The sequence below is a fragment of the Notothenia coriiceps genome, unplaced genomic scaffold, assembly GCF_000735185.1.
Source record: "Notothenia coriiceps isolate Sejong01 unplaced genomic scaffold, NC01 NC01_scaffold00004791, whole genome shotgun sequence".
Lineage (NCBI taxonomy): Eukaryota > Metazoa > Chordata > Actinopteri > Perciformes > Nototheniidae > Notothenia > Notothenia coriiceps.
Genome location: NW_011337492.1, coordinates 339,755 through 353,059, shown reverse-complemented (window position 1 = coordinate 353,059; position 13,305 = coordinate 339,755). Strand labels below are relative to the sequence as shown.

The 13,305-nt window shown below is 43.3% G+C and overlaps 1 protein-coding gene across 1 annotated transcript in view; it reads left to right on the top strand.

The window, feature by feature from the left end:
* The window catches only part of cxadr (CXADR Ig-like cell adhesion molecule), a 39,824-nt gene extending 26,908 nt beyond the window's left edge, over positions 1 to 12,916 (top strand). The window contains exons 3-7 of the mRNA XM_010767782.1: positions 2,939 to 3,143; positions 7,371 to 7,526; positions 7,635 to 7,757; positions 8,563 to 8,701; positions 10,184 to 12,916. Of these exons, the coding sequence (XP_010766084.1) occupies positions 2,939 to 3,143; positions 7,371 to 7,526; positions 7,635 to 7,757; positions 8,563 to 8,701; positions 10,184 to 10,463 (903 nt within the window). The 3' untranslated portion in view covers positions 10,464 to 12,916. The remainder of the gene's footprint in view (positions 1 to 2,938; positions 3,144 to 7,370; positions 7,527 to 7,634; positions 7,758 to 8,562; positions 8,702 to 10,183) is intronic.
* The last annotated feature ends 389 nt before the right edge of the window (positions 12,917 to 13,305 follow it).

Here is a 13,305-nt window from a genome sequence, read left to right as displayed (position 1 = left end):
TAGCATGTTCATCAGCCTGATGGCCTGTGGGTAGAAACTGTTTGTCAGTCTCGTGGTCCTGGATTTCAGATTCCTGTAGCGCCTGCCTGATGGCAGGAGAGTAAAGAGTCTGTGCTGGGGGTGTGTACTGTCCCTGATGATGTTGTGTGCTCCTGGTGACCCTGGTGGTGTAAATGTCCTGAAGTGAGGCTGGGTCCCCTTTTGCGCGCCATCCCCCTAACGTGAATGCAGCTGGAGAAATATATCAAATGTTACCTAACTGCATCTGGTTCCACAGTTTATTTTCTTCATTACGTGCCATTCTGCTGCATTCTTCTCTGCACTCCAATCACTATTGCCAAACCTTTGCAGGAATGTAAGCAGTCCAGACATCTCTCTCTGAACCCATTAGTTCTCCTTGACCTGTCAGATTTTCCTCGCTATATTCACACACGCTAAATATGATGTCATGCACACTTTAAACTCTTTGTAATTAGCGGAACATTAGTTCCAAGGGTCTGCTTTAATATATGTGACAATGTTAAATAGGATTATGAAGATCTGCAAGGACCTGTGCTACTAGGTCAGTCAAGGAGATGAGAATGAAGTGTACACTTTATAGCCGGAGGCTCCCAGATGTTCAGAGACCATGGTGAACCTCTGCTCACATGGCTTGGGATTCAGGCTGCTCTTAAAGGAACATCAACTATCGGATCAAACTTTAAAGTGCAAAGCTACTTAACAGGATCAGTAGATGCTCATATAACTGGGAACTTGAGGCCTGGTTTTGCAGGTTGGTTGGGTGGTGTTGCATTGATGCAATGAGAAGTAATGCCACAGCATTCAATCTCCTTCATCTAACGTATCCCACATGTCATCAGGGTCCGGGTGGTGATGCGTAGTTAATGTGTTGCTTTGTTGGGCTTAAATGAGAGATGCCAGGCATGCCTACAGTAACAGTCATTTGCATTTGGCTCCCAGTGCTTGGCTACAGATTAACTGAAAGGAGGGTGTACCCTGAGTGCTCGCCACAACCACAATGAGGGAAACAATTATGAAAACTAAATCTGAATGGTTTGAATAGGAGAGGAATTTGCTCGGTGGAAAACATTGGAAACACATAGCTTTATCCTCCATCACACAAACTGTCTCCTTTGTCCTTGGGCAGATCAGCAGAGCCTTCTGTTTTTACTGAACTTATTGCGACAGGAATTTGTGCATGTTTACAAAGTATCGGAGGATTTGGATGTAAAGCCATGACACAGTTTGGTGAAGATTGTATTGTTTGTGTGTATATCAGTGATGATTGTGAATGCCGATCTCGAGCGCCCTAATGCTGAAGGACATGTGACAAATGTTCAGGTAGTAATTCTGTCATAACTTGTGAAGCAGTTTGGAGCAGAGCTGTTCATGTGAAAGCATGTGGCAGCATCACTTCGAGTCATCCCAGTTAAAAGCCTCAGTGGGAACACAGAGACACGAGGCTGCACTCCCGGAGCTTTGCAGGTTGTTTAGAGTACACATGTAACGCAGCTCTCTGCTTTGCTCTCAAATGATCTGCACCTCTTTCCTGCGCGAGCATCACATGACAATGACCTCATTGGTACATGTGTCTGATGAAACTAAGCCTGTTACCTCTGCAGCATGATCCATCCGCTGAGAATGGCCAGGTGGTGATGGTATCATTGAATGTCCTACCTGTTATGAAAGGCACCGCACACAGTGGTGCTCTTCTGTCCTCCCCAGCCCCCGCCAGCTTGTCTAGTCATTTGCCCTTTTCATTTTCATTCCCCGGGCTCTTTATGGGATTTTTTTTTCATTGGATCATGATTCTCAAGGTTATTGTGCAGTTCAGATTTTTTTAGCTAGAGGTGTGCATGTGTGTAAGCACTCCCATCTGCGTGCCTGTGAAGTGGTGGAGCTCAAGTGAGACTTCTTGTCTGGCTGAGCTTGGGGCGATTTAATTTCCTCTTCTCCGTGGTCTCATATTGCTGTTATTACCGCCGATGTTCTGATCCCCCGTGAAGCTAGAAGGATACGTTTCCCTCCCCGGAGAGCCAGGTGGAATTTTAACTACATTACCTGTTTACATGGCTAATATGGACAAGATGAACATGGCGGCCATTGTGAGCACTCTTGCCTTCGAGCTACAGGAACTAGGCTTCAAGTTGGAAATGTTGCAGAGAGGCAACCTGCTGTAATCACACAAGAAAATCCCTGAGTCTGTTTTCCTTTTTTCTTTTGCTCCTCTCGTGCTTCCTTTTAAATGTTCTGCCTCCTCTGATGGGTTCATTATTCTTCCTCTCCTCCTGCCATGTTTAGTTTTTCCTCTCTGCTCCTCTCCACCCAGGGGTATTGCTGCTGTGCGTATGCCTGGCATTGATCGTGGCACAGAAAAGCCTGTTGATGACTGTCTCCATGGAAATGTGGAAGAATATGCCAGTGTCTATGAAAGAGAATGAGATCTCTTTTCATTGTCGTTTGCTTTTCTTTTACCCTCCTTGTTCTTTTCCTTGTGTTTTTAGTTTCCCCCTCCTCCATCACCCCAGCTAGGAAAATTCTCTTTGTCTCCACCTGGCCTTTATTTGTAGGCATTTCCTTGCCGATCTTAATACCCAGATTGGGGGTGGGGGGCTACAGAATTAGGGGCTACTGCTCTTTGTTGACACAGCAGGTGTTGATTTGGCTCCAAAGCGGTTACTTTGTTTGTTCCACCTTCATTCTTGTTGGCACAGAAAGAGCAGAGCAGCACATATTGCTGAAGATAAAGGGAAGGGGCTTTCTCTCTTAAATACATTTTGACTGGTTCAGTGAGCAAGTCCTTAACTTTCAGGAAGGTTCTCCAAGGCCTTTGTTTTTATATTTGACTAGAATGTGTTTTCATGCACAGGCACAGCAGTACATCACTCTTAAGTATGCTAAGATTTTCAGTCTTTTCCTGCACTCTCTTTCTTTCCAGGTGATCCTGTACGCCGGTGACCGGTCCTACGACGACTACTTTGCCCAGATGAAGGGTCGAGTCCACTTCAACTCTGCCGACCCTAAGAACGGCGATGCCTCAATCAACCTGACAGGGTTAAAGTCGGTGGACTCGGGAACCTACCAGTGTAAGGTGAAGAAGGCTCCGGGTATCCGCAGCCGGAGGATGCTGCTGATCGTCATGGGTGAGTGGAAGCAACCTCTCCGCACACTCTGGTGTTAGGCTGCCAGTCTTTGTTTCTCACAGGGTGAACTCTTTCTCTCTACACAGAGGAAAAGCACCAAATCACACGGCCTTTGCCCTCCTTGGCTGTTTTGATGTAATCCCTTCTAAAATGTGCATGACCTTCCTGTAGGCTGTAGAGCATCGCCCCCTTTGTGATACAGTTCTATATTTATCCTAGATGCTCTGTAATTATGTGTAACATGATAATCCGTATTCATCTTTTCACTATATGTTACGGACAGGATTTATAATTTATTCCTGTATTTCTATTAAGTCTTAGTCTCCATTATTGCAGTTAGTGTTTTGCTTTTTTATATAACAAAAGCTCCCATTTCAATTGAATTAAATTCAATTATTGTTGTTAGCTTGCAAATATAAGATTTTAATATAAGATTTATTCTATGATATTAAGCCCGAAAACAATTAATGTTTTCAGGGATTTTTACATTATTGTTCATTTGGAAATGGTAACAGTACAGGAAAAGGTAATTAAACAAATAATCTTGAACATCAAAAATCATTTTCAAAGTGTAAGTAATCCCGTCTTTTAAAAAATGGGAACAAACCTCAGAAATGGAATCTATGCAGTCGGCTGTCTTTTTCTTGCACAGGGTGAGACGGGTGACACATCCCAGTTGTATAAGTCGGATGATTCACTCCTTAGGCACACACGCTCACACACAGTGGCCTTGCTGGTCGGTCAACTGACTAAATGATGTCGAAAGTGAATCGCCTCCTGAAACCAGGCTGCTATTTGCATATGGGAAAAACAACCCACATGCGCTGCACCAGTCTCTGTTGTGGGATAAGCTGCATATTGTGCTGTTATCGCAGCACTGTTATCAGAATAGTTTCTCCTTTCCAAAGATAGGCCGGGCTTCAGAGAATGGCTGCTGATATTGTTGACATGTTATCATGTGCACAAAAAAGGCACTGCACCAACTAGCTCAACCAGAAAGACGAGTTGTGTTGTGGTTCCACTAAGCACTTCTCTAATAGCAGAGATGAATGACCACAGATAATCTGACATTTAACTGTGACCGTAGCTGACACAGGAAGCACTGATAAGCCTTTGGGGAGGTTATTTCAAATTTTAAAAATGGATCCAACCAGAAGCAAGTTGTAAAGAATTATTGCTGCTTAAGTCATCGCTGATTCAAACAAATGCTCGGAAATGTGCTGTGACGGCTTCTCCTCCCTACAACAGTTCCGCATTCCTCGCCACTGAGAGAGGTTAGCAAGCTGCTCATTTTAAAATCCCATCCAAAAAGAAACTAGACTGCAAGTATCATTGTTCAGTTGCAATGTAATATCATACTCAAGCAGTTATATGCTATATATGTGATATTTGTGGCATTTCACAAATGTTTTAAGTTTCTGTGGTAGTTTTTGTTTATTTCTTTGCTTGCAGTTCCTCCAGTCAAAAATGTTTGTAGTTTCTTGAATTTGTTATCTTAGTAGTTTGTGCTTTAAATAATTTGTTGATCATATCCAAGAGCATCAGCTAAGGGACTTAAATGCATATCCCACTTTCATTATAGTTGTAATGCTGATGCTAACAGCCATAGCGTGCATGTGTGTGTGTGCATGAGAGAGAGAGAGAGAGAGAGAGATAGCTCGAGGCTACACAAGCTGACAGCCTTCTAGCTATTGACCCGAGGGGCAGGGGTGGGTTTAGCAGAGACACATTGACAAGGAGAGGGAAGGACATCTTGCCTGCCCTGCATTTTACCTTCAGGTCGATCTTGTCACAAGGTGGATGGTCCCGAGACACACACACACATGCACATGTGTGCACAAACATAAACACACCTCACTTTATACACTGCTTGTTGCTGTGGCTTGTCACAAATACGGCTGTATGCACACATGCTGACACCTGCAGTGCACTTGGTGACCAGGTATAGCGCAGTGGGTAGCCCTTGTTGTGTATTCTCCCCTGGTTGCCCCGGGACATTGAAGTTAACGTGAGGAGAATACCCACCTGCAGTCCAGCACTGCACGTCAGCAACTCTCAACTCCTTCCAACTGATACTGACTAGACCTCACATTAGGTCGGGTAATATGGCTTATAAATATTTCTTTCTATTTTGTAGATGTAAAGCTATTAACCATATGCATCTTAATATTTTTTCTATTTTTCTTTAAAATAACCAAAGCGTTTTATATCTAAATGTTTAATGCGTTTCTAGAAAACGAATCTGAACACTCTGCAGGGGTGCACAGAATGGTCTTTGGTAATGTTCTAATGATAAGATTGATTATTGAACTCTTCTGGGAAATAACGTTTCAGGCATTATTTAAAAAAACAAAAACATTGTGAAACTTGAGTCCTTTTGATTGCTTGTTAACCCGAAGCCACTTTTCTCATCATTTTTAGTATTTTCGTGCTGCCAAGTATATGCAAGCAAACCAGTGTATATAATATAACCAATAATTACCCTTCAATTATCATATATGTGTATCATACGTATAACCATTTTATTCTAACTGGAGTTTGCAACTTCCATTACCGTTTCTGACCTCAATATGAAATCAAAAATTGGCTTGGCACTTCACTTCGCTCTGTTCAGGCTCTTATCCTGTTGAGCTTGAAAGAGCAGCCAGAGAAGCAAAAAAAAAAAAAGCAAGTGCAATTCCAACGGTTTAAATGACGTGATATATTTATACTTGATGTTCATGTAGTAAAACCCACATACAACATGCCGCAATACAGCGATTATAATCAATATATTGCTCGACCCTAACCCCCCATGCATTCGGCAGCCAATCATAGTGCTCTGCATGCTTGATGTTCAGGCATTCCTCCTCACATTCAGTATCTCGCTGTAAAGCTCAAAAGCCAATCTCTTTAATTCATTCTGCCTGGCTTTAGTACCCACTAGTCGCTTATACTTCACTTTACCATTCAACTAGCAGTTGTCAGTTGTGTGCCTCCTCTTGACTGCGAGGAATGCCACAATCTAGCAATCCCTTTCTACTTATCTCCTCCACAAGATAGCCTTGTGCAACTCATAAATCTGAATTCATTGTTCGTATAACAGAGCCAGGTTAGCTGTATCGCGCTGCCCTTTATCTCTCTGTGCTCCTCCAGCCTTCATCACCTTCTTCTTTGACCTCATCTTTTACAAAAATAAATCTGCTCATCGGACAGCAGTCCTAATAAGAGAAGCTGTGTGTTACAGCCCTCGGACGTGTTGAGTCGAGTTGACTTTCACCTTTTAAAAGATGCATTCAAAATGTCATAGCTCTCTTGACATTTACCGTGTGAATGTGTGTGTGTGAGGTGCAACACAGCGGCAGCAAAAGCAGGCCCGTGAGTTAGGAGCTGCATAGCCTTGGCCCCATCACTCCGCCATCTGTCCGTCAATGCTCGCTTAATTCTTGCTCTCCCCAGCTCTCTGTTTTGCCCCCTCCGCCCTGACCCCCTGTGTGTTTATTAGATTAGCAGGAGCGCTGAGTGCTGGCAGTCTACTGTTAATCCTCAAGTTTATACCTGCTAAGCTTCCCACCCACATGACACCTGGTTTAGATGTGGAGAGCCCCACATCAGGGTTCTGTTGTTACACGACCCACCATTACCACACCAAGATGTCAGCCTTCTGTCAGCGAACACACAACACAGACTTGGAGAAACATTACCTCTCATAGTCCCTTTCTCTTTTTCTCCCCCTCCCCCTTTCTCGGCTGGCTGACTGTGTGTCTGGGTTTCATTGGAGTCGGCCTGCTTTTAATTTGAAGCGCTGTTTGTTTTTGAATCCCCCATCTCATCTCCTGCCAGCGCTCTGACTGGCCAAGGAGTGTTTGCACACGTTTGGCTTCAAGACAGAAAGCTTTGCCTCCATCCTAAACCCTGAAGGCTACGTGCACGTGTGTTTGTGTGTCCAATGACACACGTCTCCCTTGTTCCCTCATGATTATCCTGAGTGACAGCTCCTGTAATGACAGCAGCTGTATCAATTACTCTGATTACGGCTCTAATTACGATAATGATTGCTACTTCGAGCTAGGGAGGAAATGAACTTTCGGAATACACAATACACATGCACAACTTGCCCACAACATGAAAGATTGAAAAAAACACGGTTGTACTCAGGAGGGCTGTTTATAATGCTGCCACCTGGTTGTTATTATTATTATTCTTCACATCTCTCAATCATTTTCCCCATTCCTTTTCTCTCCACAGTGAAGCCATCCAAGCCCAGGTGCTACGCCGAAGGCCCCACACAGGAAGGTAAAGACATAGTGCTGAGGTGCAAATCCAACGAGGGCACCAACCCCCTGCAATACAGCTGGGAAAAGACCAGCGGCGGCAAGCTGCTGCCCAGCTCCGCCGTGTTGGGTAAGCTCTACCAAACAAGTGGAAAATCAGTTTCCGCACACAGATCCTCTTTCTTTGTAACACTGTATATATATATATTCTTTGATGGGTTCTTTGCCCTCACCACAGATTCAGTGGGAGGCACCGTTAACGTGAGGAACGCATCTGCCGGCGCATCTGGCTCCTACCGCTGCATTGCCAGCAACCGTGTTGGCTCTGAGGAATGCACACTGTACCTCAACGTGACACCTCGTGAGTGCCCAACTAACTTCACCTTGATGGACTTTCACATTTAAACCTGTTGCTCTGCTGTCTGATGGTCAGCTGGATAATGCGTTTGCTGCAGTCAAAAAGTACTTTGAGCTAAATGTATCATCAGCATGCTTTAGCAGGTATAATGTTTACCGATTTAAGCATGCTAGTATTTACTGCCTGAAAACACAAACTACAGCTGAGCCGTACAGAAGTATTGTATCAAGAGTCTTGATTTATCCAAAAGTCAAAAACCTAAAACATTTTATTATTAAACACAAATGTTACATTTAATATAATTATTTGAAAAAAACTACAAATTCTCAGAATTAAAATTTGGGAACCGTCAAATGTTTTATAAATCAATTGACTAATCAATGTAGCCCTAGTTGCGATATTTAAGTCTGGTTGAAAGTGTCAACAGACTGCCATGTTATTACCATGAAGCCATCCCACTAATATGGCTAGGAATGTACACCTCTCTCTTCCTGTGACTGTACCAGTGGTACATGTATCAGTGCTAGCAAGTGTACAGTCTAAGCTCAACTGTGTTCCATATTTACTCCCCCACAAACAGTCACTTCAGTAAAATCCTACTGCTGTTCCCTCATTAGGCTAAGCATATACAGTAGTTGCTCAATGCTAAAACCACCTGAACACATGATCAAAGAAGCACTTTGTCTTAGGAGATAATTAGCAGTATACTGTATTTTTGTTATTTTGTAGGAGGCAGACCCATATTTCAAGTCATTGCTACCCTAGTGACATTAAGCAAACATAAACCCTTTCCTTCCTTGTCATCCAGCCCCCAACACTGCAGGCATCATCGCAGGGGCCATTATTGCTGTCCTCCTGTTCCTCATCATCATCGCCATCATCCTCTTCTGCTGCTGCCGTGCCCGTCACAGGAAGAAGTACGAGAAGGAGATCTGCAATGAGATAAGGTACATTCACTAAAACATCAACGACACCCCGCACAGATACCTGAAGCTCCATTTTGATGGAAGTACATTTTGTAACACTGTGTAGACTTTGTTATACAAGAAAGGTGGGTTTGGTTGTTTAATACTGGATCAAATGCAAGCCCAAAAAAGGCCATTGGTAATATACGCAATATATCGTTTCAGCTTTTATAGCACACACTTGTTAATAGATCAAGTCTCTTTATATTGCATTCAAATGGCACTAGGTTAATAAAGAAAAACATTTAGGAGAACATTTTTATGATCCATAAATATATTGCATTGGAGAAAATCCACTATATTTTCAATTTGAATTTCCACTATAGTGCAGCCAAAGTTACTGGTGATTATTACTGTCAGCTCTTCATGTAGTACGACCTGCAGTCAACTTGAACACACGCACACGCACACTCGCCCTTGCACTAATGCAACAACACGTCTCCAACAGCCATGAAAATGGTTTTTCTCTATCAGCGTTTTCCTTTTTTTTGTACCCCTCCTCAAATAAACAGCTGTGGTAATCAGTTTGAAAGCTTTGTTTGCTCTGTGGATCCTGTGTAATGTCTGCTGCTGGCTGCCCCCCGCCAACCCTCCAGAGCCACCTACCCTAACCCCCCCTCACCATCCAACTGTCCATCCAGCCCGTGAGCTCAGCTCAACCCCCGGGCTTACTATCACTCTGCTACGGACTGAATCTGTCTGAGACCACAATGTGACACTGGCGCTGTAGGACAAAGAGGATTAGACCACTAGTCCTGTCTCATACACACAGACACACCACCACACGAAGCTATGGACTAAACAAGCTCCAGTCCCTCAGGCTCAGTTTGATTGAGCATTTAACTGGATTATTGCTGCTTATTAGTTGTTAATGTGGTGGCAGAGGGAGAGCAGGGCATCGCTGTGCTGGGATGTTCAACTCTGTCTCTACAGTCAGTGCACACTGCCCCAGCCGATCATAGGCCAACTCCAATTATTTGTCCCTCCTTTATCGAGTCAAATTATGTTTCGCTCTTGAAATGACTCATGCAGACTTCTTTAGTATTCATTGTTTTCCCCTCCGTTGGGCAAATCGTTAAAGAAATCCCCCCCCCCCCTTTTATTCCTGTGCATCATCAAAGTTCCTTTGGTTTATAGCACCTGAGAGAATCATTTCTCACATTAATGTTCTCTAAATGGCTAGGGCTCCATGAGGAATAACAGGAATGCAATGGAAATGTAGTTTTTTGCACATGCTGTATTTACCATGTCATGCAGATTTAAGTACACATTTAGAAATATACTGTATAAGCAAACATAATCCATTCATTAAAAATACAACATTACCTTGCACTAAACTGCTTTTTGCACTGCTGGTTATTAAGTCGTTTCAGTGCAAGTATTCTGACAATGAAAAGTAATGTCATTCAAAAAGAAAAGAAAAACATTGTTGTCTAAATGTACTGCTGTCTTGTTTCCTTTCAGAGAGGACGTGCCGCCTCCTAAGAGTCGTGCTTCAACGGCGCGCAGCTTCACCGTGGGCAGCCAGCGCTCCTCCCTGGGCTCCATGTCACCCTCCAACCTGCACGAGTACGCCCTGAAGCCCCAGTACGACAAGATCCCATCAGATGAGTACGAGAGGCCTCCCAGCTCGGTCCCTCTGCCCCCACCCACTGCTACCAGGATGGCAGGCCCCAACCTCAGCCGCATGGGGGGCATCCCCGTCATGATCCCTGCCCAGAACAGGGACGGCTCTATCGTCTAGCATTTCCACTTCTCCAGGGGGGGCCATGCGAGGGGATGGGGACGGAGGAGGGAGTGGGACATAGCCAATGAAGACGGAGCAAGAGCTGGGGTGGACTGACTCGCCTGACTTAAGCTCAACATTGATTACAAACGGGAGTTTATCTTCTTATGAAGACCTGGCTCTGCTGTGGTGCTGAAGAGAGAAAATTGAGATTTACTGGAATCACAACAGAGCACATTAACTTTTTATCAAATAGAAATATGTAAAAAAATGAAAGGAATTTTACTTCCTGGACTTTCTCACTGAAACATGAATTAGTGTGGATTTTAAGCAAAACGGTCAATATACAAATTATATTGTACATAAGTGAATGCATGTTTTTTTAATTAAATATAGATGGCCCTTGCTGTAGAGATACTTAGTGTTGAAATCAGATTGAGGCCCCTAATTGTACAGCTGTATGCATGCACGTATGTATATAACTGCAGCTGTGTGTGAATATAAGTGTATGTTTCTGAATGGGAGTTTGGGAAATGTATTGTTCATTTATCGTCTTTTTAATAACTCCATAACAGTAATATCATTTTGTCAGGCAATCTTTTAGTTTTTGACATTTTTAATTCCATTGGTAAACAGGATTGTTGACCTTTTAGAGAAATTGAAGGATGAACTTTTTGAAGGAAAAATAAGTGTATTTAGGACAGCCATTTTCTGTTAAACAGTATGCTGTTTTGAATTGTCCAGTGTGGTGGGGAGGGGCACACAGGATTAGCTGATGGGGGTGAGGGGTAGGTACCACCGCATCTTGTGATTGGGTGGATTATTGCCCCTTGACGAAGCTTAAGAAACAATAAGAGAGCGCCATCCCTCCTCCTGAGATCTTAGAGGAGGTAGTGTAGAGGAGGGGAATAAGAGGGGCAGCTGGACAGGCTTCACCGAACAATCTGCTTTGATTGTGTTTGACTGTCAATAGGCCCTAACCCCTGCCACCACCGCAACATGTATCCCTCCACACACACACACGCACACGCACAAGCATCAAGTCTTAATTCATTATCTGCATGATCAGCCCCCCCTCCCCCAGATGTCCAGCATATGCAATTCTCATTTGCAGTTGCATTACAAGGAACCGATATCGGGATTAACCTTCTCTCTGTGGTCAATGTGGAACCTTTCACGGCTTCTGTAGCATTAATTGGACTTTATAATGAAGGAAGTGAAGCCTGCCGACATGAAGAAAGTGCCCGCAAAGAGGAACAAATGAGAAAAGCCTTAAGAATGCTGGATATTACTGAATTCACTTTACAACCACTTTGGTTTGAGTTCATTGTGCAGTTCAGCGCTGGATAATCGTAATGTTCGTTCAGTCCGTCAGTCAGCGCAAGTTGCCATAGCTCGCAGTTATTCTTATCTCAAACCATGCCCATTCTTCCATCGTTTGCTTACATATTTTGGAAGCCTAACTTCTCAACTTAAAAAACCCAGTATGGGTACTTGGATGGGGCAATCTGTGTTTGAATGCCTTGTTTTATTCTTTATTGCAGCCTTACACACCTCCCTCAGTTCCGCTCTGCACAGCCCTAACAGCTGGGTTCAGATAACTCCTATTGTGCCTTGTTGCCCCAGTTGAGTTGAGCCATAGCACGTCGCCTATATGCGCTGTGTTATGTGCAGAAGCTTCCTCCGAGTGACCGTCATAGCCCACAGTCACTAAAACAATATAATATTCAGCACACAATGAGCCTATTGATTGTTTCTGTTTGGGTCAAGTTTAGGGTTTTCCACAATCCACCTACTGTTCACAAATCCCACATAGCGTAAAGCTTTGATTTTATATTCCTAACAGAACTTCATGTTATGTTTAGTTTTATAACTTTAAGTAAATTTTACGTGCTTTTAAACGACAAACATTATATATATAAATATCCTGTTGGAGTTACCCTATCTAATCATAACACAGTTGAATGATATAAAAATGATGTTTGTATGTACGTATATGTGATACTCTGCCGTGCTGTGCTTGGCAAATCTATCTATCTGAAACGAGAGAAGGGTCAGTGTGGGTCTTGACAGTACAGTATGAATGCTCCTTAGTATGAGTGTGAGTGAGTGACCTCTACGTTTTTTAGTGTATATTCTGGGATCTAAGGGGAGCTGACAGTTGTAGAAACATCTTGGCACTGGTACTTCCCGGTAGATTTGTTGTCACACCTATTTTCTAAGACCAAGGAAAGTGAGACCCGGGCCTGCCCAGACAAAGACACTACGTCTGTCAGTTTCTCTTCTACACTAATGTGTGTGATAGCAAGTGAATTGTACATGAAGGAGTTTGTTGTCAGGACGGGCCCCTCTAAAATGTAGTTAGGCTTTCACCTGCTGACAAACTGTACCGAGTTGTTAGGGCGATGGTCCTGTTGCTGTCCCCTATGTGCTCACATTAACTACTAACAATATAAACTGTAGCTTTGAAATCCGAGTACTAATATTGTATGAAGATCTCCTTTGACGTTTGCACACCGTGTGGAAACCTTTTTCTTTCTTTTTTTCTGTGTGTATTTTTTGTGCTGTATTTTTGAATAATAAAAGTCCTTGAAATTAAGAAAGAATAGCCAGCCATGTTTGTTTGTTTACTGAAGCAGTTGCAGCTTTGTTGACTTGAGCGTGAATAAAATTCAATTTATCTCCTCTCCAGCGGCGCGTGTTCTCCTGGGACTCGGCTTCTTGCAGCTTTTTGACAGTGATTAATTTTAATCAGCCATTGAATTCCACCCCTCACACCAGGTGAGGTGACTTTCTAATGGCTTAATGATTGTAATGAATCAATTAAGCCAGCCTGCTGCCTCCAATACTCGCCATTCAG